The 27,387-nt window shown below is 42.6% G+C and overlaps 1 protein-coding gene across 1 annotated transcript in view; it reads right to left on the reverse strand.

The window, feature by feature from the left end:
• Positions 1–27,387, reverse strand: part of LOC139537119 (pyruvate carboxylase, mitochondrial-like) — a 104,337-nt gene that overhangs the window by 74,636 nt on the left and 2,314 nt on the right. Inside the window, exons 2-8 of the mRNA XM_071338044.1 lie at positions 18,465–18,606; positions 18,157–18,341; positions 17,864–18,029; positions 17,551–17,696; positions 17,336–17,453; positions 14,718–14,869; positions 9,448–9,566 (exon numbers count right to left, since the gene is read on the reverse strand). Of these exons, the coding sequence (XP_071194145.1) occupies positions 9,448–9,566; positions 14,718–14,869; positions 17,336–17,453; positions 17,551–17,696; positions 17,864–18,029; positions 18,157–18,341; positions 18,465–18,606 (1,028 nt within the window). The remainder of the gene's footprint in view (positions 1–9,447; positions 9,567–14,717; positions 14,870–17,335; positions 17,454–17,550; positions 17,697–17,863; positions 18,030–18,156; positions 18,342–18,464; positions 18,607–27,387) is intronic.

The following is a 27,387-nucleotide window of genomic DNA, read 5'->3' on the forward strand; positions in this document are numbered from 1 at the left end:
CCGGCGCGGCCCACGCTTGGATTGCGTCCTACCTGACAGGTCGCTCCTACCAGGTGGCGTGGCGAGAATCTGTCTCCGCACCACGTGCTCTCACCACTGGTGTCCCCCAGGGCTCTGTTCTAGGCCCTCTCCTATTCTCGCTATACACCAAGTCACTTGGCTCTGTCATATCCTCACATGGCCTCTCCTATCATTGCTATGCAGACGACACACAATTAATCTTCTCCTTTCCCCCCTCTGATAACCAGGTGGCGAATCGCATCTCTGCATGTCTGGCAGACATATCAGTGTGGATGACGGATCACCACCTCAAGCTGAACCTCGGCAAGACGGAGCTGCTCTTCCTCCCGGGGAAGGACTGCCCGTTCCATGATCTCGCCATCACGGTTGACAACTCCATTGTGTCCTCCTCCCAGAGCGCTAAGAACCTTGGCGTGATCCTGGACAACACCCTGTCGTTCTCAACTCACATCAAGGCGGTGACCCGTTCCTGTAGGTTCATGCTCTACAACATTCGCAGAGTACGACCCTGCCTCACACAGGAAGCGGCGCAGGTCCTAATCCAGGCACTTGTCATCTCCCGTCTGGATTACTGCAACTCGCTGTTGGCTGGGCTCCCTGCCTGTGCCATTAAACCCCTACAACTCATCCAGAACGCCGCAGCCCGTCTGGTGTTCAACCTTCCCAAGTTCTCTCACGTCACCCCGCTCCTCCGCTCTCTCCACTGGCTTCCAGTTGAAGCTCGCATCCGCTACAAGACCATGGTGCTTGCCTACGGAGCTGTGAGGGGAACGGCACCTCCGTACCTTCAGGCTCTGATCAGGCCCTACACCCAAACAAGGGCACTGCGTTCATCCACCTCTGGCCTGCTCGCCTCCCTACCTCTGAGGAAGTACAGTTCCCGCTCAGCCCAGTCAAAACTGTTCGCTGCTCTGGCACCCCAATGGTGGAACAAACTCCCTCACGACGCCAGGTCAGCGGAGTCAATCACCACCTTCCGGAGACACCTGAAACCCCACCTCTTTAAGGAATACCTAGGATAGGATAAAGTAATCCTCCTAACCCCCCCCTCCCCCTTAAAAGAGTTAGATGCACTATTGTAAAGTGGTTGTTCCACTGGATATCATAAGGTGAATGCACCAATTTGTAAGTCGCTCTGGATAAGAGCGTCTGCTAAATGACTTAAATGTAAATGTAATATCTCCCTCACTAACTTTAAGCATCAGCTGTCAGAGCAGCTTACAGATCATTGCACCTGTACATAGCCCATCTGTAAAATAGCCCATCCAACTACCTCATCCCCATATTATTATTATTTTTTGCTCCTTTGCACCCCAGTATCTCTACTTGCACATTCATCTTCTGCACATATACCACTCAAGTGGTTTTTTGTAATTACATTGTAATTACATTGTAATTACTTCACCACTACAGCCTATTTATTGCCTTACCTCCCTAATCTTACCTCATTTGCACACGCTGTATATAGATTTTTTGTTGTTGTTGTCAAAAACAGCTGGTGCGCAATGTCTAATATTAACCTTTCACGAGCCTCTACCCCGGATCCGGGAGCACCCCCCACACCCCCCACACACTAATTAGCATACCTAGCATAGCTTCAAAAGTAGATAGTAGCATCTAAATATCATTAAATCACAAGTCCAAGACACCAGATGAAAGATACAGATCTTGTGAATAAAGCCACCATTTCAGATTTTTAAAATGTGTTACAGGGAAGACAAAATATGTAAATCTATTAGCTAAACACGTTAGCAAAATACACCACTATTCTAACTCCATCAGTTTCTTACTCCTTCAGGTGCTATCACCAATTCGGCTCAACTAAGATATTGATAGCCAATAACCTATAAAAAAAACCATCAGATGACAGTCTGATAACATATTCATGGTATAGGATAGTTTTTGTTAGAAAAAAGTGCATATTTCAGGTAGAAATCACAGTTTACAATTGCACCGACCATCACAAATCCACTAGAATTACTAGATAGAGCAACGTGTATGACCAATTTACTCATCATAAAACATTTCATAAAAATAGACAAAGCATAGCAATGGAAAGACCCAGTTCTTGTGATTTCAGACCATATTTCAGATTTTCTAAGCGTTTTTCAGCGAAAACACAATAAATCGATAAGTTAGCATACCACATGTGAAAACGTTACCAGAGCATCGATTCCAGCCAAAGAGCGCTATAACGTAATCACCGCCAAAAGATATTAATTTTTTCACTAACCTTCTCAGAATTCTTCCGATGACACTCCTGTAACATCATTTTACAACATACATATACAGTTTGTTCGAAAAGGTGCATATTTAGCCATACAAAACCGTGGTTACACAATAAAAATACTAGGAAATCAAGCCTCAATATGTCTGACGTCATCTATCAGAGTGATCTAGTTTAATTGAAAGCTAATCATATACTTGACTAAAAAATACAGGGTAGACAGGAATCGAAAGACAAATTAGTTCTTAATGCAACCGCTGATTTACATTTTTAAAATTATCCTTACTTTTCAATACAGGGTTCGCCAGGTGAAGCTATACCAAACAAAATGGCGAAATATGCGTTTAAAATATTTCGACAGAAACACGGTTTATCATATTAAATATTGCTTACTTTGAGCTGATCTTCCATCATATTCTTGGGCAATGTATCCTTTCTATGTTATAAACGTCTTTTGGTCGATAGATGTCCTCTGTCCTTCGAAATGTCCACCACCAACGACCGACCTCCCAAAACGTGTCCAAACTTTCAGAGTGCACGACAAATAAATTCCTCAGAATCGCACTAAACGGATATAAATTGCTATAAAACGGTTCGAATTCACTACATTATGATGTTTTTAACAACTATAACGACTGAAAACATGACCGGAGAAATATTGCTGGTTAGAAAACGATTTGGAACGAGACAGGTCCGATGGCCTTCACGCTTGAGGCGCACGTTGAGAAAGGGCGGTCTCTGTACATTTTGGTCATTTATAATGGCTGTGAACGTCCCATCGACTTCATTGAAAACGTGATGACGTACAGACACCCAGAGGAAGACGTAGGCAGTGTCGGTTTCTTCATAGCATTCACTGTGGCCTTATAAACAGACCCCAGATCAGAGGTAAACATTTCTGAAATCTGAACCCTGTCATGAAAAGTGCTGTAGAAATTGTTCTGTACCACTCAGAGACAAAATTCCAACTTCTATAGAAACTAGAAGGTGTTTTCTATCCAATAATAACAATAATATGCATATTGTACGATCAAGAATTTAGCACGAGGCAGTTTAATTTGGAGACACAAATATGCTAATGCGGAACAGCACCCCCTATAGTTGCAAGAAGTTAAAGAAGTCTCGAGGTATTGCTCTCCTGAGGTAGAACCTAGGTACCTTATGATAAGCTGTCGACCGCACCATCTACCAAGAGAGTTCTCCTCTGTATTATTCGTAGCCATTTATTTACCACCACAAAGCAAAGCTAATCAAATCAAATCAAGTTTATTTTATATAGCCCTTCGTACATCAGCTAATATCTCGAAGTGCTGTACAGAAACCCAGCCTAAAACCCCAAACAGCAAGCAATGCAGGTGTAGAAGCACGGTGGCTAGGAAAAACTCCCTAGAAAGGCCAAAACCTAGGAAGAAACCTAGAGAGGAACCAGGCTATGAGGGGTGGCCAGTCCTCTTCTGGCTGTGCCGGGTGGAGATTATAACAGAACTATGCCAAGATGTTCAAAATGTTCATAAGTGACAAGCATGGTCAAATAATAATCATGAATAATTTTCAGTTGGCTTTTCATAGCCGATCATTAAGAGCTAGCACTAAGACCGCTCTCAACCAACTCTATAAGGCCGTAAGCAAAGAAGAAAATGCTCACCCAGAAGCGGCGCTCCTAGTGGCCGAGGAATTTAATGCTGGCAAACTTAAATCAGTTTTACCAAATATTTACCTGCATGTCAAATGTGCAACCAGGGGAGGGAAAAAACCCTAGACCACTTTTACTCCACACACACAGATACATACAAAGCTCTCCCTCGCCCTCCATTTGGCATCTCTGACCATAATTTAATCCTGATTCCTAGTTACAAGCAAAAACTAAAGCAGGGGGTACCAGTGACTCGCTCAATACAGAAATGGTCAGATAGTCCTGTAGTGTAGCATACGTACCGTTTTGCTAGCACACACAGGAATATGTTCCAGGATTCATTTAATGGCATTGAGGAATACACCACCTCAGTCATCGGCTTCATCAATAAGTGCATCGATGACGTCGTCCCCACAGTGACTGTACGTACATATCCCAACCAGAAGCCATGGATTACAGGCAACATCCGCATCGAGCTTTAGGCTAGAGCGGCCGCTTTCAAGGAGCGGGAGACTAATCCGGACACTTATAAGAAATTTCGCTATGCCCTCACACGAACCATCAAACAAGCAAAGCGTCAATACAGGATTAAGATTGAATCCAACTACACCGGCTCTGACGCCCGTCGGATGTGTCAGGGCTTGAAAACTATTACGGACTACAACGGGAAACCCAGACGCGAGCTGCCCAGTGACGCGAGCCTACCAGACGAGCCAAATGCCTTTTATGCTAGCTTCGAGGCAAGCAACACTGAAGCATGCACGAGAGCACCAGCTGTTCTGGATGACTGTGTGATAACGCTCTCGCGGTAGCCGATGTGAACAGGTCAACATTTACAAAGCCGCTGGGCCAGACGGATTACCAGGACGTATACTCAAAGCATTAGCGGATCAACTGTCAAGTGTCTTCACTGACATTTTCAACCTCTCCCTGACCGAGTCTGTAATACCTACATGTTTGAAGCAGACCACCATAGTCCCTGTGCCCAAGGAAGTGAAGGTAACCTGCCTAAATGATTACCGCCCCATGGCACTCACGTCGGTAGCCATGAGGTGCTTTGAAAGGCTGGTCATGGCTCACATCAACAGCATCCTCCCGGACAGCCTAGACCCACTCCAATTCGCATACCGCCCCAACAGATTCAGATGACGCAATCGCAAATCGCACGCCACACTGCCCTTTCTCACCTGGAGAAAAGGAACACCTACAGTTAAAGTCGGAAGTTAAATAACACCTTAGCGAAATTGCAGTTATAACTCAGTTTCACAATTCCTGACATTTAATCCTAGTAAAAATTCCCTGTCTTAAGCCAGTTAGGATCACCACTTCATTTTAAGAATGTAAAATGTCTGATTAATTGTAGAGAGAATGATTTATTTCAGCTTTTATTTCTTTCATTACATTCCCAGTGGGTCAGAAGTTAACATGCACTCAATTAGTATTTAGTAGCATTGCCTTTAAATTGTTTAACTTGGGTCAAACATTTTAGCCTTCCACAAGCTTCCCACAATAAGTTGGGTGAATTTTGGCCCATTCCTCCTGACAGAGCTGCTGTAACTGAGTCAGGTTTGTAGGCCTCCTTGCTCGCACACGCCTTTTCAGTTCTGACCACAAATTTTCTATAGGATTGAGGTCAGGGCTTTGTTGTCCTTAAGCCATTTTGCCACAACTTTGGAAGTATGCTTGGGGGTCATTGCCCATTTGGAAGATCCATTTGCAACCAGGCTTTAACTTCCTGACTGATGTCTTGAGATGTTGCTTCAATATATCCACATTATTTTCCTTCCTCGTGATGCCAACTATTTTGTGAAGTGCACCAGTCCCTCCTGCAGCAAAGCACCCCCACAACATGATGCTGCCACCCCCGTGCTTCACGGTTGGAATGGTGATATTTGGCTTGCAAGTCGCCTCCTTTTTCCTCCAAACATAACGATGGTCATAATGGCCAAACAGTTCCATTTTTGTTTCAGACCAGAAGACATTTCTCCAAAAAGTACGGTCCACATGTGCAGTTGCAAGCCGTAGTCTGGCTTTTTTTATGGCGGTTTTGGAGCAGTGGCTTCTTCCTTGCTGAGTGGCCTTTCAGGTTATGTCGATATAGGACTCGTTTTACTGTGGATATAGATACTTTTGTGCCCGTTTCCTCCAGCATCTTTACAAGGTCCTTTGCTGTTGTTCTGGGATTGATTTGCACTTTCCGCACCAAAGTACGTTCATCTCTAGGAGACAGAATGAGTCTCCTTCCTGAGCGGTATGACGGCTGCGTGGTCCCATGGTGTTTATACATGCGTACTATTGTTTGTACAGATGAACGTGGTACCTTCAAGCGTTTGGAAATTGCTCCCAAGGATGAACCAGACTTGGAGGTCTACAATTTCCCCATGATGTCAAGCAAAGAGGTACTGAGTTTGAAGGTAGGCCTTGAAATACATCCACAGGTACACCTCCAATTGACTCAAATTATGTAAATTAGCCTATCAGAAGCTTCTAAAGCCATGACAATTGTCTGGAATTTTCCAAGCTGTTTAAAGACAGTCAAATTAGTGTATGTAAACTTCTGACCCACTGGAATTGTGATACAGTGAATTATAAGTGAAATAATCTGTCTGTAAACAATTGATGGAAAAATGACTTGTGTCATGCACAAAGTAGATGTCCAAACCGACTTGCCAAAACTATAGTTTGTTAACTTCTCTAGGGTAGGGGGCAGCATTTTCACGTTTGGATGAAAAGCATACCCAAATTCAACTGCTAGTTACTCATCCCCAGGAGATAAGATATGCATATTATTAGTAGATTTGGATAGCAAACACTCTGAAGTTTCTAAAACTGTTTGAATCATGTCTGTGAGTATAACAGAACTTATTTAGCAGGCGAAACCCCGAGGACAAACCATTCAGATGGTTTTTTGTTGTTGAGGTTACTGTCTTTTCAATTAGTTTTCATTGGGAAACCAGATTTCTAAGCAAATTGCTTCCAGTTCCTACGGCTTCCACCAGATGTCAACAGTCATGAGAAATAGGTTGAGGTTATTCCTTTGTGTTTTGAAGAAATACGGCCATCTTGAAGTCGAGGCACTCCAGGTGTCCTGTACCTGCGCTTCAATCAAACAGAAGGCATGCAACATTTCGTTTTAGTCCTGTATTGAACACAGATCATCCCGTCTTCAATTTTATTGATTATTAACGTTAAAAAATACCTAAAGTTATATTACAAAAGTAGTTTGCCATTTTTTGGCAAAGTTTACAGGTAACATTTGATATATTTTGTCGTCATGTTTGAGCAAGTTGGAACCGGTGTTTTTCTGGATCAAACGGGCCAAATAAATGGACATTTTGGATATATATATATCGACGGAATTAATCGAACAAAAGGCCCATTTGTGATATTTATGGGACATATTGGAGTGCCAACAGCAGAAGCTTGTCAAAGGTAAGGCAAGAATTATATTTTTATTTCTGCGTTTTGTGTCGCGCCTGCTGGGTTGAAATGTTCTCTCTTTTGTTTACTATAAGTGCTATGCTCAGATAATAGCATCGTATGCTTTCGCTGAAAAGCCTATTTGAATTCTGACATGTTGGCTGGATTCATAACCAGTGTAGCTTTAATTTGGTATCGTTCATGTGTGATTTAATGAAAGTTAGATTTTATAGTAATTTTCATAGTAAATCATTTTAATTTGGGGCTCTGCATTTTCTCAGGCTTTTTGCCAAGTGATACAGTAGCGTCTTGCCTAAACTCAAATTTTTGGATATAAATATGAACTTCAACGAACAAAAAATACATGTATTGTGTAACATGAAGTCCTATGAGTGACATCTGATGAAGATTATCAAAGGTTAGTGATTAATTTTATCTCTCTTTCTGCTTTTTGTTAATGCTCTCTTTAGCTGGAAAAAATGGCTGTCTTTTTCTGTGACTTGGCTCATAACTAACAATCGTTTGGTGTGCTTTCGTCGTAAAACCTTTTTGAAATCGGACACTGTGGCTGGATTTACAGCAAGTGTAGCTTTAAAATGGTGTAAAATACTCGTATGCTTGAGGAATTTAAATTATGGGATTTCTGTTGTTTTGAATTTGGCTCCCTCCAGTTTCACTGGCTGTTGACGAGGTGGGACGCTACAGTCCCACATACCCTAGAGAGGTTAACAAGAAAATTGTGGAGTGGTTGAAAAACGAGTTTTAAATGACTCCAACCTAAGTGTATGTAAACTTCTGACTTCAACTATGTGAGAATGCTGTTCATTGACTACTGCTCAGTGTTCATCACCATAGTGCCCACGGAGCTAAGTTCTCTGGGACTAAACACCTCCCTCTGCAACTGGATCCTGGACTTCCTGACAGGCCACCCCCAGGTGGTAAGAGTAGGCAACAACAAGTCTGCCACGCTGATCCTTAACACTGGGGCCCCTCAGGGGTGTGTACTTAGTCCCCTCCTGTATTCCCTGTTCACCCACAACTGCGTGGCCAAACACGACTCCAACACCATCATTAAGTTTGCTGACGACACAACAGTGGTAGGCCTGAACACAGACAACGATGAGATGGCCTATAGGGAGGTGGTCAGAGTACTGGCAGTGTGATGCAGGGACAACAACCTCTCGCTCAACGTGAGCAAGACAAAGGAGCTGACTGGGGACTACAGGAAAACGCAGGCAGAACAGGCCCCCATTAATATCGACGAGGCTGTAGTGGGGTGGGTCGAGAGTTTCAAGTTCCTTGGGTTCCACGTCACCAACAAACTATCATGGTCCAAACATACCAAGACAGTCGTAAAGAGGGCACGACAAAACCTTTTCCGCCTCAGGACACTGAAAATATTTGGCATGGTCCCCAGATCCTCAAAAGATTCTACAGCTGCACCATTGAGAGCATCCTGACCGGTTGCATCACCGCCTGGTATGGCAACTGCTCGGCATCTGACCGTAAGGCGCTACAGAGGGTAGTGCGAACGGCCCAGTACATCACTGGGGCCAAGCTTCCTGCCATCCAGGACCTATATAATAGGCGGTGTCAGAGGAAAGCTCAGAAAATTGTCAGAGACTCCAGTCACCCAAGTTACAGACTGTTTTCTCTGCTACCGCATGGCAAGCGGTACCGGAGCGGCAAGTCTAGGACCAAAAGGCTCCTCAACAGCTTCTACTCCCAAGCCATTAGACTGCTGAACAATTCATAAAAATCCCCACCGGACAATTTACATTGACAACACCCCCCCCCCCCTCTCTTGTACACTGCTGCTTGTTTGTTACCTATGCATAGTCACTTCGCCCCCACCTACATGTACAGATTACCTCAACTAGCCTGTACCCCTGCACACTGACTTGGTACTGGTGCCCCCTGTATATAGCCTCGTTATTGCTATTCTTATTGTATTACTTTTTATTTTAGCCTACTTAGTAAATATTTTCTTCTTGAACTGCACTGTAGGTTAAGGGCTTGTAAGTAAGCATTTCACGGTTAAGTCTACCATTATTGTACTCGGCACATGTGGCAAATAAATTCTGTTTTTAAAGGGAACACAGTCTTATAGGTTGTCAGAGGTGACATGGTAACGGCTGTGACTCACTCCGTGATCTGCTCGGTAACGGTGTGCTCCACCTGCAGGCGGGAGTTGACCTCGATGAAGTAGTGCCTTCCATGTTTATCCACCAGGAACTCCACTGTGCCAGCGTTCTCATAGCCCACCTGTACATACAGACAGATCCAATTAGATACAAACCTTTACTTGGCTTCTTCAAACCTACAATAGGCTACTTCAAACTTACTTGAGGACATAAAGAATGTCACAGTTAATAAGGCACAGTTATACAAGGGGGGAGACTGTATTCAAGTACTCCATCAAGAATGTCAGTTAATAAGGCACAGTTATACAAGGGGGGAGACTGTATTCAAGTACTCCATCAAGAATGTCAGTTAATAAGGCACAGTTATACAAGGGGGGAGACTGTATTCAAGTACTCCATCAAGAATGTCATTGTTAATAAGGCACAGTTATACAAGGGGGGAGACTGTATTCAAGTACTCCATCCTTAAAAAGAGCTTTGTTGCTCACATTCCATGACTTTTATTAATTAACCTTTATTTAACTAGGTAAATCAGAACAAATTCTTATTTTACAATGACGGCCTACCACGGCCAAACCCTCCCTTAACACGGACGACACTGGGCCAATTGTGCTCCGACCTATGGGACTCCCGATCACGGACGGTTGTGATGCATCCCGGGATCGAACCAGGGTCTGTAGTGACGCCTCTTGCACTGAGATGCAGTGCCTTAGACCGCTGCGCCACTCGGGAACCCACTATAGTCCAATATAGTGTGCAGTCAGATTTCCTCCATGGGCAGCCCTATACATAGTAAGTTATTTGTAGAAGGCACATTCTCATATTCTGAATTCTATTTGAAGAGATTACAATTTCTGGGTTCAAAAAGGTAAAATTATCTTGATAAAAATGCATAACGAATTAACCACTCACAAACCAAAATTGTTCATCTGAATATCTTACAGTACACAACTAAATCTCCTAAAATGGGGAAGCGACAACAAGACTGACAGCTACAAAAGGAAGATAGCGTGTGATATCCCAGGCTGTGATTATAGTTATGAACGTCCGTGCTGTCTGTAAGAATGACAGCCCTACTACAGCACAGGCACGGAGGCACCAGGAAATAATTTATCAGACCATTTCTCCCTCCACATCGCTGCAGAAGCTTGAGATTGCGACGGCCAAAATTCACTGAAATCTGATCCAATTTATCTTTGTAATTCATCCCGCGCTCTAAAACTCATCTCTGCCAACCAGGGCAGGCACCCCTCTCATCCATTCAGACAGTCCCCCCATGTTAAGGTGCAGGCTCACAACTAGACAGCTTATATCACACACTGCATAGACCACACAAACAGACAAGCACTGTATGTATTACAATAATGTTTGGAAATAAGTGTTAAGAGTGCCACAGGAAATAGTCATAGTAATTTCAGTCCAATTAAAAACCCTGCTAGCGGGAGACCTGCTGGCGACCATATTCCACTGTAAAAGAAATATCTGTGAATTTCTGAAATTTGCATAGAACAGGCTGTATTTCATAATGGGCTTTGTATACTTAAGCGGTCCGATATCTACTGCCTACTGTTAGTGTTACAGCAAACTGTTAAGATCTAGCAAACATAAGGAAAAGGTATGGAGAAGCAGGTGTTGCTGAAAACCACAGGGTATTGGGAGTTAAACAGTACAGCATCACTATAGAGACTGGCATGTGGATAGAGAGGTTTGATTAGAACGGGAGGGAAACAGATGGCATTCCACAGAGGTGTAGAGGCGGCAAGATGGAGGGAGTAGGAGAGGGGGTGAGGCACACGCCAGCAGAGCGAAACACTGCTGCCGTCACCAAGGATAGGTACTGTACGTGCAACCACTATAATCCAGAAACTTAAGCAATCTGCTGTGTAACATATGAGTTGAGAAGAAAAATACAGGCCTGTCGTTTGTATAGAGTGTGTGTATGGGGGGGGGGGGGTGAAGCAAAATATGAAATTCAAGGAGCATGTTGGCAAGAAGAGCAAAGTAGGGAAGCTGTGCACCCCCCTAGCTGACCTGTGATTAAGAGGTTTTGGGGTAAAGCAGCTGTCACCATGGAAACCAGACATAAAATAGTTTTCACACCAATGGTTTATTTCTCTAGCAGCTATTCTCGTTATACTTTGTGATCTTTTCAAAACTCCCTGTGCTAGCTTCCCTTGACCAGAGAGTTCCATCACTGATTTAATTTATTGAACCTTTATTTAACTAGGCAAGGCAGTTAAGAACAAATTCTTATCTACAATGACGGCCTTTCGAAAAGACAAAAGGCCTCCTGTGGGGGGTGACGGGGGGCTGTGATTAAAAATATAGGACTAAACAAACATCACAACAAGAGAGACACCACAGACTTGCAAGGACACTCATTTCTGGGGTTGGAGTAAAAATACTTTTGTCCACCAATTTATCAAAATATGCTGAGATTCATCTTACGATTGCAGCATAGCTCAGTTAAGGCAAAACCAAAAAGGAATAAAGTAGAACAAAACCTGCTGATGTTGTCCATTAAGTAGAACATAAAACCTGTTGATGTTGTCCATGAAGTAGAACATAAAACCTGCTGATGTTGTCCATGAAGTAGAACATAAAACCTGCTGATGTTGTCCATGAAGTAGAACATAAAACCTGCTGATGTTGTCCATGAAGTAGAACATAAAACCTGCTGATGTTGTCCATGAAGTAGAACATAAACCCTGCTGATGTTGTTCATTAAAGGGGTGCGGCTGTAACAGGCCTACATCTGTATCACCACTATGAAGTGATACGTGTCTGTATTTAATGTACAAGAGAGATAACTATAACCACACCTTGACACACGTGGGTATCAATATTGTAATATAAAGTAATCATTTTTTATTTTAGTATTCTAGTGAAAATTCTCTCCTAACTCAAATCCTTACTAAGTCTACTTAAAGCATGCTTCACTCAGATATTTTGGTACACAGCTTACTCTGGAGATAAAAGGCTGGCCCACCCTCTTTTAATCAAGTAGTTCTTTGCAGTTTCCTAAAATAACTGCAGATTATTAAAATTGGGTAATGCTTTAAATATTAATGGATAAAAATTGGCCAATTTCTCTCTCTGAACTTGTTTCCTCTCATGAAAGCCTTGGAAGTCTGGGGAAGTTGATAATTAGTAAGGTGATATTTAGTGAAGGTATAAAAGGCGGCTGCATGCTTCCCAGAAGAAACAGTTTGGAAGAGTTTGCGCATACATTATGACCACATTGTGACGTTTTTGTTAGTGTTGGACTAAGACACAGGGTTTTTCGGCTGTTCAGGCACACCGAAGTTCGGCCGAAGTCTACGCCCCTTCGTCGGTTATGGTCAACAGTAAGGACTCTTCAATAAGGAATGACAACAGACAACGAGAGACGACTCATCTTCATTCACATTCTTTCATTCAAAAACAAATACTGCACCAAACGTCTTAGTTCAATGAAGAGAAATTAAGGAAACGATACTGGCAACAGCATCTCAAAATTGACAGTACTATTACCACTTATTTCTTGTTTTTAAAGTTAAAAGTCTTAAGGGAGTCTGCGAGCACTCGTTCGGTTAGGCGCTAGCCGAACTGAATCATGCAGACACCTTTAGGGTGAACATTATCCTCCTCAAATACAGCAGGAGAGGTCATCGACTTGACAGATGTGGGATCCATAGATAAACATAGGAGGAGAAACATTGGACATTAAAATGTTCTCTTCCTTTAGAGAGAAGACTTATAGATCCTCCAGCACACTAATCTGTATTAAAAAAAATCTAAACGTCAAATCCCTTTGACACAAAAAGCTAGACGCTAGTGGACACCAATACGGAAGGACATAATGCATCTGATATCCAATCAAAACAAAATGCTATTGGTCGCATACACATATTTAGCAGATGTTATCGCAGGTGCGGCAAAACGCTTGTGCTCGTCTGGGAGCAGACTGACAGTGAACCACCACTGGCAGGGTTGTTTTTGTTAGGAGAGCAGCTTTCTAAAAGTAGAAACCAAAATGTTCTCCTCATCTCAGCCCTTCATTCCTCACTGCCATATGATTGAACAGATGGAGATTAATTATGTCCCTCACTCACACCCAATTTCTTTCTCTCGTGCTCTAACTCCTTCCCCTCACACAGAGACTAATGCGCTCAACAGCGGCAGTTCCCAAATTGCAGGCAACAAAGCACATTAAAAAAGATCTCTCCTTCAAAACACATACCAAACTTACCACACCCCCCCCTCTCTCTTTTCCATCCCCAAAACAGACAGCAAACAAAGCAGTACACAAGGCAGGGATAAGCACTAGCAGGACAGCTAGCTCAAGGGTACACATGACAGGCACACCAGCTACTGTGTACACAACGCCTAATAAGCTTATCACACACAGGATGGGGAATCAGCGGGACACAACCGTCACTAGTAATTGTTCTCATGTCAAAGTAATTGCTTCCACCTCACAATAACAAACAAAAAATCCAGCTTGATTGCAATCAGGAAATTTTGCAACTGCATATTCTTTGAGTGTGGGAGTCCCACAAGCTTGCTCGTGGTGTCCCTTCCGTGGCTATGTTGATAAATGCTGCCATCTAGTGTACCTATTGGTAGCCTGCAGGTAAAATGTCATTCCCACTGATTTAATTACCTTTCTTTATCTAAACGGCTCCCTCTCTTGTCTCTCTAAATCCTGTTCTTACACTGCAATATCTTCCTCAAGGTTTTTCATCCTTCTCCCACACTTCTCCACTGCCCCTCTGAGCACAACAACACTGAATGAGAACACCCATTTGGTAAGGCTCAGAGTTTCTTATAAGTGACTTCAAACGCATTGTGCTTTGAAGGCCCTGGCTTTAGTTCATTTCTACTGAAAATATATATATTTTTTCACACCTAAATCGGCCCGACAGCCGGTGGGATAAAGACAGGAATGAGGTAGAGGGAATGTTTCCCTATGAGCAGAGATGTTTGAATAAAAATAACATACAAGTTCAGAGTTTCTCAACTGTAATTCGTCATGCCTATGGTGTTAGACGTGTTATTGCAAAGTAAAACCACACTCCATTCAGATAACAATGGTCTTATAAGCCATTCAAAACTGCAAATACACACAGCTCTGCCATTTCAAAAAGGCAATAGTACCAAAATTCTAAACATTCTAAAAAATAAAAAAAATACTGAAAAGAAGCCTGCCTAATGGAACAGAATAAGTTTTAGCTAGACACTACCTATTAAAAGAATGCATCAAAGTGTGTGGGCGTGTTGCATCTTGTACCTGTCTGGCCAGTTTGACAGAGTCAGCGGTGAGTCTGTCCCGGAGGTGTGGGTCCAGTTGTACAGCCGGGGCCATCTCTACCACCTTCTGGTGCCTCCTCTGGATAGAGCAGTCCCTCTCATACAGGTGGATAACATTACCATACTTATCACCTGGGAGAGACGGGAATGACAAGTTATTTAGGCCAGTAAGATCAAATTAAATTTACTGGTGTGAGTGTGTGTGTGTGTGTGTACACACAGAGCATTCGGAAAGTATACAGACCCCTTCCCCACATTTTGTTAAGTTACTTATTCTAAAATGGATAAAAATCATATTCCCCCCCCTCCCCCTCAATCTACACACAACACCCCATTATGACAAAGCAAACTCAGGTTTAGAAATTTTGACAAATGTATTAATAAAAAAACAGAAATACCTTATTTACATAAGTATTCAGACCCTTTGCTATGAGACTTGAAATTGAGCTCAGGTGCTTCCTGTTTCCATTGATCATCCTTGAGATGTTTCTACAACTTGATTGGAGTCCACCTGTGGTAAATTCAATTGATTGGACATGATTTGGAAAGGCACACACCTGTCTATATAAGGTCCCACAGCTGACGGTGCGTGTCAGAGCAAAAACCAAGCCATGAGGTCGAAGGAATTGTCTGTAGAGCTCCGGGACAGGATAGTGTCATGGCACAGATCCGGGGAAGGGTACCACAACATTTCTGCAGCATTGAAGGTCCCCAAGAACACAGTGTTCCTCCATTACTTTTGAATGGAAGAAGTTTGGAATCACCAAGAGTCGTCCTAGAGCTAGTCGCTCGGCCAAACTGAACAATCAGGGGAGAAGGGCCTTGTTCAGGGAGGTGACCAAGAACCCAATGGTCACTCTGACAGAGCTCCAGAGTTCCTCTGTGGAGATGGGAGAACCTTCCAATAGGACAACCATCTCTGCAGCACTCCACCAATCAGGCCTTTGTGGTAAAGTGGCCAGATGGAAACCACTCCACTTGGAGTTTGCCAAAATGCACCTAAAAGGACTCTCAGACCATGAGAAACAAGATTCTCTGGTCTGATGAAACCAAGACTGAACTCCTTGACCTGAATGCCAAGCGTCATGTCTGGAGAAACCTGGCACCATCCCTATGGTGAAGCATGGTGGTGACAGCGTCATGCTGTGGGGATGTTTTTCAGCGGCAGGGACTGGGAGACTAGTCAAAAAACCTGCTCCAGAGTGCTCAGGACCTCAGACTGGAGCGAAGGTTCACCTTCTAACAGGACAACGACCCTAAGCACAAAGCCAAGACAACACAGGAGTGGCTTGAGGAACACGTCTCTGAATGTCCTTGAGTGGCCTAGCCAGAGCCCGGACTTAAACATCTCTGGAGAAACTTGAAAATAGCTGTGCAGAGACGCTCCCCGTCCAACCTGACAGAGCTTGAGAGGATCTGCAGAGAAGAAGGGGAGAAACTCCCCAAATACAGGCGTGCCAAGCTTGTAGCATCATACCCAAGAAGACTCGAGGATGTAATCGCTGCCAAAGGTGCTTCAACAAAGTACTGAGTAAAGGGTCTGAATATTAATGTAAATGTAATATTTCATACATTTGCAAAAAAATATAATATATATAATAATAATGTTTGCTTTGTCATTATGGGTTATTTAATCAATTTTAGAATAAGGCTGTAACGTAACAAAATGTGGGAAAAGTCAAGGGGTCTGAATACTTTCTGAATGCACTGTATATTGTTGGATGCTGCTGGGGAATGAAAATGTAAGACAAGTTGCTCAGGTGGAAACCATTAAGTTGAACCTTTAGCAGGAGGAAACTCCACACGATTCAAATTTGCTGCATTCATGTAATGGAACCTAGCGGGAGTGAAACTTTGGCGCAACTCCATACGATTCAAGAGATTACATGTTACCCCAGGAAACCAATTGAAGGCGGTAACTGTAGATGACAAAGTAGCTATATTCACATCAGGGGGATTTGGCTGAGTGCGGTGCAACTCCATCCGGGTCAAGGTTGCTGCATTCACATCAGGGGAACATAGCTGGGCTGAAACTTTGTTGCAGCTCCATACAAAGAGGCTCTGTCCACACCAGGGAAACTGAGCAGGATTTAACGTGGGTGAAACTCAACATGATTATTGCATTTCCATTTTCGTGTGTTGCACTTGCATTCAGTAGCATCCATGAATCACATGATTATGCAGAGCATTGACGTCAAAAAGGAAGAACCAAGGACACGGATGGTTCCTGATGTGAGATTCTCTCTGGTGTTTACAGAACTAGTGCTGTGAGATTAGGATGGCAGGACCTGCTTAGGACAAAGCAATTGTAACAGGAGCAAAAGATCGCAATATGGGAAAATGAATGGCTGCAGTACAGCCGTTATAATGAATGCTTGATGCATGGAAAATTAAGGCATAAATGTATTCAAGTGTGTATTCTTACTCTAAATGTATGCAGTTCTGTCCTTGCGCTGTTCTTGTCCATTAATGTTCTTTATTATGTCATGTTTTGTGTGGGCCCTAGGAACAGCAGCTGCTGCTGTAGTAGTAGCTAGTGGGAATCCTAGTAAAATACAGAATCATGTCCCCCAAAGATAGTCACGCAAACAAACTCACCCAGGATCTGCACTTCAATGTGTCTGGGTCTCTCAACGAACTTCTCCACGAACAGAGCACCGTTCCCAAACGCAGCCAGGGCCTCAGAGTACGCACGCTGATAGTTCTCCTCCAGCTCCTACACACGTCGGCCGATGGGGATCAACAAGTCAAACAGCACAAAGACAAAACACTCAGATTGGAGCCCCTACTTGCTTGCAGGTATCTCTACTCACCTCGTACTCTTTGACCACCCTCATTCCCCTGCCCCCACCGCCATAGGCAGCCTTAAAGATGATGGGAAAGCCATGGGTGTTGGAAAACTCCTGGGCCTCCGATAGGCAAGTGACGGGACCGTCTGTCCCTGGTACCACTGGGACTCCTGGAAGCAAAAATCAAACATGAGGTTAGCTGAGTGTAACTAAACTTTTACATAACTGTATGCAAGACTGTATGTTTGATTCTGATGAAAAAATGTAAAACCTAAAACTCAGATGAAACAAACATCCATCAGACAGTCCTGAGAATGGCAGTGAGTGTCCAGCCTACCTGCACGGATAGCGATGGCTCGAGCTTCCACTTTGTCTCCCATCTTGCGCACCACTTCAGGGGATGGGCCAATGAAGCGTACCCCAGCATCGGCACACGCCTGGGCAAAGTCTGATCGCTCAGACAGGAAGCCGTACCCAGGGTGGATGGCATCCACATCATTCTCCTGAGAAGAAAATATTAAATATATGATACGACAAAGTTGTGGCAAGACAGCATAAAAGGTGTGATTTTAAAACGTAGTAAGAATTGGTTCAGAAAAGTTTGAAAAGACGCATATTAAAATCTCAGACCTTAGCCACTTTGATGATGTCAGGGATGTCCAGGTACGCAGCCACGGGCGGCAAGCCCTTCCCTATGAGGTAAGCCTCATCTGCCTTCTGCCTGTGCATCTGGCCTGTGTCCTGTTCAGAGTAGACAGCCACCGTCCGGATCCCCAGCTCAGTGCAGGCCCGAAACACACGGATAGCAATCTCACCTACAAGCGGTTGGATTAGTCAACTGGGGATTGAATTATGTGGTGAGAGGAAACTAGCGATAAGACTTTGGCTGACATTTCAGTGTCTACAGAATGGCCAGGGTGGGAGAATGGTTACTGTACCTCTGTTCGCCACCATAACCTTTTTGATGGGCTTGTACTCCAGAGTATGAGAGGAGGTGTGGTTGGAGCGGGACAGGCAGCATGCCCTCCTGACAGCCAGCAGCCCCAGGGCCGAACGCATGCCTCCAACCTGCAGCAGCATCTACACAGGTCAAGGACGGGGGGACAAGAACAGGAAGGAACGAGTAAACAACTGACAGCCCATGCATGATGCAACACAGGTCCTGACCTATATACAGTAGTATGTAGTCCAACTTAAGACAGTAAAAATGCCAACCTTGTCAAGAAGGAGATTGCCTAAAGCTGTAAAGCAGACAAATGTTGCATTAAAAGATGCAGACAGGACTATCTAATCGTGAGCGATTTATAGCTAATGCTTCCTTTACCTTGGAAAGAATTTGGGAACAGTAGATAGCTGACTAAACTGTAGAAATGTCTGTTTACATACCACTGGCATCAGTAAAGTACAGTGATTAAAAATATCTGCACAAGACACCAAAAGACAGAATTGCCTTGGAAGGAGTGCAAGTAACAGAGTAAGGAGAGTGTTGGGGAGTGGACAGAGACAGCCTCAATCTAGAACACTCTGACCACAGACTTCTGGAGAGGAGTAGAAATGTTAAACATTCCCATTATTCCGAGGAAGACTGCAATAGCCAGAGAAAATGTGCCTAAGAAATTGGTTAGCCTCTAGTTAGAAGCTCAATTTGGCAATAGCTGATTCCTTAAGAAAAAGGTCAAGGGGAAATGAACAGTTTTGAACTTGAACTTAAGAGTTAAATATAAATTGTTGAATGTCCAACTGTGCTAACCCACGACCCTAGCTCACAAAACAATCAAAACCCTTCGGAGTATCCAAAAACTGTTGGCCTGTTGTTGTAACCATCATGAGACTGGTCCTCTGACACAGAAGCCGCATTGAACTCCAGTAGTCAAAAGTTCAGACTCCATGGTCCGACCAGCAGTTCTACAGATCCAGTTCAAGGATATACCAAATCTGCATAAGTATTCACATGAACAGGCCAACTGATCAACACTAAGAGGTTGATCAGGGTCTATACAACAGGGCCCGGTTTCCGAAACGCATCTTAAGGCTAATAAGTTATTCGTTAGAACCTTCGTAGGAGCATCGTTAAATCTCTGGGCTGTTTCCAAAACTCATCAATATTAAACTACTCAGAACAGCTAAGTGCATCAGATACTTTTTTGCCCACCCCGTGTCACTTTATACACTGAAGATTTTCTGCTAAATAGATAATCACATGGTTTATCCATCTCTGTGACTGCCGATTACATCTGAACTAAAGTTGACTACAAACAAAGTTGCCAATGTCTTTGCAATTGATACAAACAAGCGACGTATAAAATATGCTTCAAATGAAAACCGAGATGACGGCATTAAAATATAAACCATAGGCTATAGGCCAATTTCAATCATATTTTAAGTTACATTTCATGTTCAAACAATTGAGTTCTATTTTGCTTGCAGGCTACTGTCTAATTTGTTTCAATATACTGTATTTAATGTGTAGCCTAAAATGTGCGCAATGATGTGCCAAAAATCTGTGATTTTATGAAATTTTATTGGGTCAGCATTGTAGACTGAACAAAAATAAAACAATTTCAAAAGTTGCAGTTCATATTAGGAAATCAGTCAATTGAAATAAATCAGGCCCTAATCTATGGAGTTCACATGACTGGGAATACAGATACACATTGCCTGGTCAGACACCTTTTACATTTTTTTATTAAAAAAATTATTAAAAAGTAGGGGCGTGGATCAGAAAACCAGTCAGTATCCGGTCACCACCTTTTGCCTCAAGCAGCACGACATCTCCTTCATCTCCTGACTGTGGCATGTTGAATGTTGTCCAATTCCTCTAAAATGGCTGTGTGAAGTTGCTGGATACTGGCGGGAAATGGAAGACGCTGTCATACACGTTGATCCAGAGCATCCCAAACAAACATGCTCAAATGGGTGACATATCTGGTGACTACGGAGGCCATGGAACTGGGACATTTTCAGCTTCCAGGAATTGTGTACAGATCCTTGCGACATTGGGCCGTGCATTATGATTCTGAAACATGAGGTGATGGCGGCAGATAAATGACAACAATGGGCCTCAGGATCTTATCACAGTATCTCTGTGCATTCAAATTGCCATCAATAAAATGCAATTGTGTTCGTTGTCCGTAGTTTATGCCTGCCCATACCATAACCACACCGCCACCATGGGGCACACTGTTCACAACGTTGACATCAGCAAACGATCTGCCATATGACCGGTACAGTTGAAACCGGGATTCATCCGTGAAGAGCACACTTCTCCAGCGCGCCAGTGGTCATCGTAGGTGAGCATTTGTCCTCTGAAGTCAGTTTACGACACAGAACTGCAGTCAGGTTAAGACACTGGTGCAGACAACGAGCACGCAGATGAGCTTCCCTGAGACGGTTTCTGACAGTTTGTATAAGAAATTCTATGGTTATGCAAACCCACAGTTTCATCAGCTGTCCGGGTGGCTGGTCTCAGATGATTCCACAGGTGAATTGTCTTGGCAAAAGGAGAAATGCTCACTAACAGGGATGTAAACAAATTTGTGCAGAAAATTCGAGAAAAGCATTTTGTGCGCATGGAAAATTTCTGGGATCTTTCGTTTCAGCTCATGAAACATGAGACCAACACTTTACATGATGCGTTTATATTTTAGTTCAGTATAATAAGCCGCCTCAATATTTGCAGCCATAGATGGTAATCTCTCTTTAGGAGCTGATCCTTCGTCAGTATTGTGAAATAATTATGTTAAGCGGTAAGATTTGAATGGAGAAAGCTGATCTGAGAGCAGCGCTCCCTTTCTTTCGATCCTATCCGTATCGACGATGCACTTAGTGACCGTTCTCTCTGCGTGGTGTTTTGGGAAACGCATGTTACATCTTCAGCCGTTGTGAGAAAATTGCATCGTTAAAACCCTCGTAAGCCTAAATTCCATCACTATCTGAAAACCGGGCCCTGGATCATAACAGTCTATCCAAACACAAGACGCTAGGTCTAAACAGCAAATGTTTTAACAGGAGCTAAAGATTGTCATTGATCAGTCATAACAAGCTCAGCACTTGTGATCCTAAATAAAGTCTGTGGCTGAATGAAAGGAAGTGGGCCAAATGAAAGACTATATTCTCGATGACATTCCTCTTGTCCAATCACTTGTGCAACATGGTAAAGGGCAGCCTACTGTCATACAGCCTTGCACATTTTTGCCTCCAACTAAGCTCACCTGTCAACCATTTCCGCTCAGTTTTTCCCCTGACAAGAATAGGCTGCAAATGTATTTCAATGTGTTCTGGAGTCAAGCTGACAGGGTGTGTTTGCTTTATGGCTTAACGAGGGCACTGGAGAGAAAGTCTGGCACCAAGGAGCACCCGTCAGCAGACTGACCTTGTTGAACAGTCTCTCCATTATCACCTACAGTGTCTTCTTTCCAGACAAAGTTGACTCACCGATGAGTTATTAATACTACAGAGAGAGAACTAAAGGTTGGTTTGTCAAAGCCAATGAAATGTATTTAAAATGATGTAGTATTACCTCATTGGAGAGTCAAATGTGTACAGTCAAGGTTAGGACAAGGTGCCAGTTAGAGTAGTCAACATTGTGACAACTAGGCCATTTCTCATCTGGAAAGAAGACACTAAGAGAAATAGTTCAACGAGGTCAGTCTGCTGACAACTATGAAAACGGGCTACGACAGGCAGAACAAGGTGGTTTACATTTTCAATAAAATGTGCCTACATTAGTCTCTGTGCTGGTCTTTTCCACTCCACAACAGAAATACGAGAGTGGGGAGTCAACATGACCGAACATGTTAGGGCAATTGTCTTAAAACCAGATTTAACATGCATAAAAACACCAACCAGTTCAACAAATTGATGTGGCATACATTACTAGGCCTGGTGGCTATAGCCCACTAAAAACAACTAAGTTGTAGCGTGTTCATTTTTAGCTTCACAAAAGTTGTTTTATTATATCAAGACTAGGCTAAATCCTAAACATTCTGGAATGCAGTACCCGAGAGATACTTTTGTTGAAAGTACTGATTGTAACCAGAGTGCAATTGTAACAAGACAAAGTTGTTGGCTAAACCCCCCATGCAGGTATAAACATACAGGCCTCAACTTTATCAACTCATCTGGAACAGATGACTCCAGATCCGACATGCTCTTGACAATCACTCAACACCTTCATTCGACAACTTTTTTTCTTGTGGAAACTTGGTGAGTTATATAAATGACAATTGTAGTGCAAGGTGTTCATGTTGTAGACAACGATTAAACAGATAAGAATGACCTCTGACTTACTGAGAAGAGTGCTGCGGGAAGTCTACCTTTGACAAGGTAGCTGAAGCCGTTTCTCAATCTCTCGGTCCGAGCTTTGATGCACCTGTACTGACCTCGCCTTCTGGATGATAGCGGTGTGACCACCTGAGCCACTGCCTGTTCACACCGCAATTTTTTTAGTTGACTTTATTTGAACAAATTCTTAACTGACTTGCCTAGGAGCAGAACGACAGATTTTTTACCTTGTCAACTCAGGGATTTGATCTTGCAACCTTTCGGTTACTAGTCCAACGGTCTAACCACTAGGCTACCTGCCGCCCCATTCAGAAGGCGAGGTCAGCACAGGTGCATCAAAGCTGGGACCGAGAAACAGCTATCCCAAGGCCATCAGACTGCTAAACAGCAATCACTAGCTCAGAAAGGCTGCTGCCCACATTGAGACCCGATTACTGGACACTTTAATAAATGGATCACTAGTCACTTTAAACAATGCCACTTTAAAAATGTTTACATATCTTACATTACTCATATCACATGTATATACTGTATTTTATACCATCTATTGCACCTTGCCTATGGCTCATCCATATATTTATATGTACATATTCTCATTCCCCCCTTTAGATGTGTGTATTAGGTAGTTGTTAGATATTACTGCACTGTTGGAATTAGAAGGACAAGCATTTCTCTACACTCACATTAACATCTACTAACCATGTGTATGTGACCAGTCAAATTTGAACAGGTTTCTGCAACAAAAACTATTCCTGCTCAATTAACAGATACCATCTACTAGACAGATCACTTTGAGGTTTGAAATGGTATAAACTTGAGTGGATATTGTATAGATCCAGCTATATGAATAGGCCTCAATTACCAATTAATGGAACAATCTAAATTAGAAAAACATCTGATTAAGTTTGATTCCTGCTGATCATTCCCTTTAAGACAGTACTTGCAAATACACTGCAGGGTGAAACAAATATAGGCTGTGTAAAGATTTCCATATTTGAACCTAGTCTCTTTCCCAGCCATGTGTTCAGTATCACTGTAAGCCTGGCAAGGGTAACTTGAACCTAGGCCTAAATGCCATTTGTAACCATGAATGTAGCAATGTTGCAGACTGAAAATGTAGGGACAGCAGTTGGTTAGTAAGAGGTGAAAAAAGTAGAAACCATTAGAAAATATCACAATAGATGGTTGGGTTACTAATGCACAATATAGGCTACTGTGGCAGTGTTCTTCAGATTGGTCCAGCAGACCCAAGCCAAGGGTCTGGTCTGCACTTTGGACTGGCCAGGGCCCGGTTTCCCTAAAGAATCTTAAGGCTAGGCTCACCGTTAGAACCTTCGTAGGAGCATCTTTAAATCTGAGCCGTTTCCCAAAATCATTGTTATTAACGTAGAATTTAAAAACACAAGTAATCTTACGCCTGCCTCAGACCACTCGTAGAACAACTTAGTGCGTCGTTAGTTGCTTTTTTGCCCTCCCATGTCAATTTATATACGAAACATCTACACTAAACATGGATAAACCATGAGATTGTTGTGATGTTATTGGCAGTCAACGAGACAAAGTTGACTACAAATATAAAGTTGCCAGTGTCTTTGCAATTGATACAAACAAGCAAAAAAAATTTTTTAAATGCTTCAAATTGTAGGAAAGATGCATCGTTAAAGACACTCATAAGCCTAAGACCCAGCGCTATCGGGAAACCAGGCCCTGGACACTTTATTGGTCCCCAGGAAAGTGATCGAAGAACACTGCTTGGCCTATATGAGAACGAGTCAACAGGAGTGTTCTACTAGCGTCTAATATCCACAAAGTCAGATTCCACAGCCACAAAGTCAAAAATGGCTACAGAAATTGTGTTTTTGGTTTTAATGTAAAGTTAGAGTTGACCACACTGCTAAACTTGTGCCTAGGGTTAAAATCACATTTTAAGAAGATAAACCCCACCCATTTCTACAATTTAAGACTTTCTGGGTATAGAAGCTAGTGACGACCTATCTTAATAATAGACACTGCCTTTAGCGTCTATTCATTTTCTGGCCAGGGGAGTTTTGTTTAGAGCATTAAGAGCACCGACACTCTGTCTGAACATTAACACATCGATTGCGGCACAATATTGTTAACATAAGGAACGTATATTTCATTTCAGCAAGAAATAATAAAATGAGGTTCCCCACACGGCCTTACCTCAATGTTAGCGCTTGTTTATCGAAAACAGAAGTGACCACCTGTGCTAATTAGCCACCTAGCATGCTCGAAGACCTGTGCGTAAGCGTAACTGGGGAGGAAGTGTAGCGGAAGTGTAGTTCGTCGGCTGGAGGCACACAGCCGCATGGGCCTGTGCAAATCTACTACAGTAAGTATCCTTTTTGTTTGAAAGATTTTCTCCGCTGATATGAAAGATAAGTTCCATATGTTTCGAAAACCGTAATCGCAAGCGATGATTGACGTTTCTAAGTGTTAAAACAGTGCGTTGGGATTGTAGTTCACATGGTCCCAACGGTAAGTGGTGCTTATAGCTGAGAACCCTTGGGATAAGGCAGAAGGCCTTGGTGAAGTGTCACTCCAATCTCCTTTTCACCTCATTTAAACACCCAATTTATTTAACAAAAGGAACATCTCAATAGGTGGTCCAGGTATGTAATGATATAGAATAAAAGGGATTGGGCCTTTCCTCTTTTGTTCTGCATTGTTCCTCAAGCAAGGGGGAGGCCGATGATGTCACAGATTTCCATAAAACCAACTCCTTTAATGCCCGACTTGTTGAAGTTTGCAGTTGTCAAAAATATATATAATAATAATAATAATAAATACACACAGTTGAAGTCAGAAGTTTACATACACTTAGGTTGGAGTCATTAAAACTTGTTTTTCAACCACTCCACAAATTTCTTGTTAACAAACTATAGTTTTGGCAAGTCGGTTAGGACATCTACTTTGTGCACGACACAATTTTTCCAACAATTGTTTGCATACAGATTATTTCACTGTATCACAATTCCAGTGGGTCAGACGTTTACATACACTAAGTTGACTGTGCCTTTAAAAAGCTTGGAAAATTCCAGAAAATTACGTCATGGCTTTAGAAGCTTCTGGCTAATTGACATAGTTTGAGTCAATTGGAGGTGTACCTGTGGATGTATTTCAAGGCCTACCTTCCAACTCAGTGCCTCTTTGCTTGACATCATGGGAAAATCAAAAGAAATCAGCTAAGACCTCAAAGAAAATTGTAGCCCTCCACAAGTCTGGTTCATCCTTGGGAGCAATTTCCAAATGCCTGAAGGTACCACGTTTATCTGTACAAACAATAGTACGCAAGTATAAACACTATGGGACAGCGCAGCCGTCATACCGTTCAGGAAGGAGACACGTTCTGTCTCCTAGAGATGAACATACTTGTGTGAAAAGTGCAAATCAATCCCAGAACAGAAAAAGGACCTTGTTAAGATGCTGGAGGAAACAGGTACAAAAGGATCTATATCCACAGTAAAACGAGTCCTATATCGACATAACCTGAAAGGCCGCTCAGCAAGGAAGAAGCCACTGCTCCAAAACCACCATAAAAAAGCCAGACTACAGTTTGCAACTGCACATGGGGACAAAGATTGTAATTTTGGGAGAAATGTCCTCTGGTCTGATGAAACAAAAATAGAACCGTTTGGCCATAATGACCATCATTATGTTTTAAGGAAAAAGGGGGAGGCTTGCAAGCCAAAGAACACCATTCCAACCGTGAAGCACGGGGGTGGCAGCGTCATGTTGTGTGGGTGCTTTGCTGCAGGAGGGACTGATGCACTTCACAAAATAGATGGCATCATGAGGGAGGAGAATTATGTAGATATATTGAAGCAACATCTCAAGACATCAGTCAGGAAGTTAAAGCTTGGTCGCAAATGGGTCTTCCAAATTGACAATAACCCCAAGCATACTTCCAAAGTTGTAGCAAAATAACTTAAGAACAACAAAGTCAAGGTATTGGAGTGGCCATCTCAAAGCCCTGACCTCAATCCTATAGAAAATTTGTGGGCAGAACTGAAAAAGAGTGTGCGAGCAAAGAGGCCTACAAACCTGACTCACTTACACCAGCTCTGTCAGGCGGAATAGGACAAAATTCACCCAACTTATTGTGGGAAACTTGTGGAAGGCTACCTGAAACGTTTGACCCAAGTTAAACAATTTAAAGGAAATGCTACCAAATACTATTTCACTATGTAAACTGGGAATGTGATGAAAGAAATAAAATATTCTCTACTATTATTCTGACATTTCACATTCTTAAAATAAAGTGGTGATCCTAATTGACCTAAAACATGGAGTTTTTACAAGGATTAAATGTCAGGAATTGTGAAAAACAATTTAAAATGTATTTGGCTAAGGTGTATGTAAACTTCCGACTTCAACTTTACAATAGCAAATTAATTCACAGTATCCCGATATAGCACATTCTGTAAATTCAAAGAATAAATAGTTTATATAAAATGACCCCATCAGAAATAGGCCTTTACATTACATTTTGAATTATACTCAACAAATAAAATAGGTAGTTACTCATTTCATTATTTATTTTAAGTAGAACCTGTG

This window comes from Salvelinus alpinus, chromosome 13 (assembly GCF_045679555.1).
Source record: "Salvelinus alpinus chromosome 13, SLU_Salpinus.1, whole genome shotgun sequence".
NCBI lineage: Eukaryota > Metazoa > Chordata > Actinopteri > Salmoniformes > Salmonidae > Salvelinus > Salvelinus alpinus.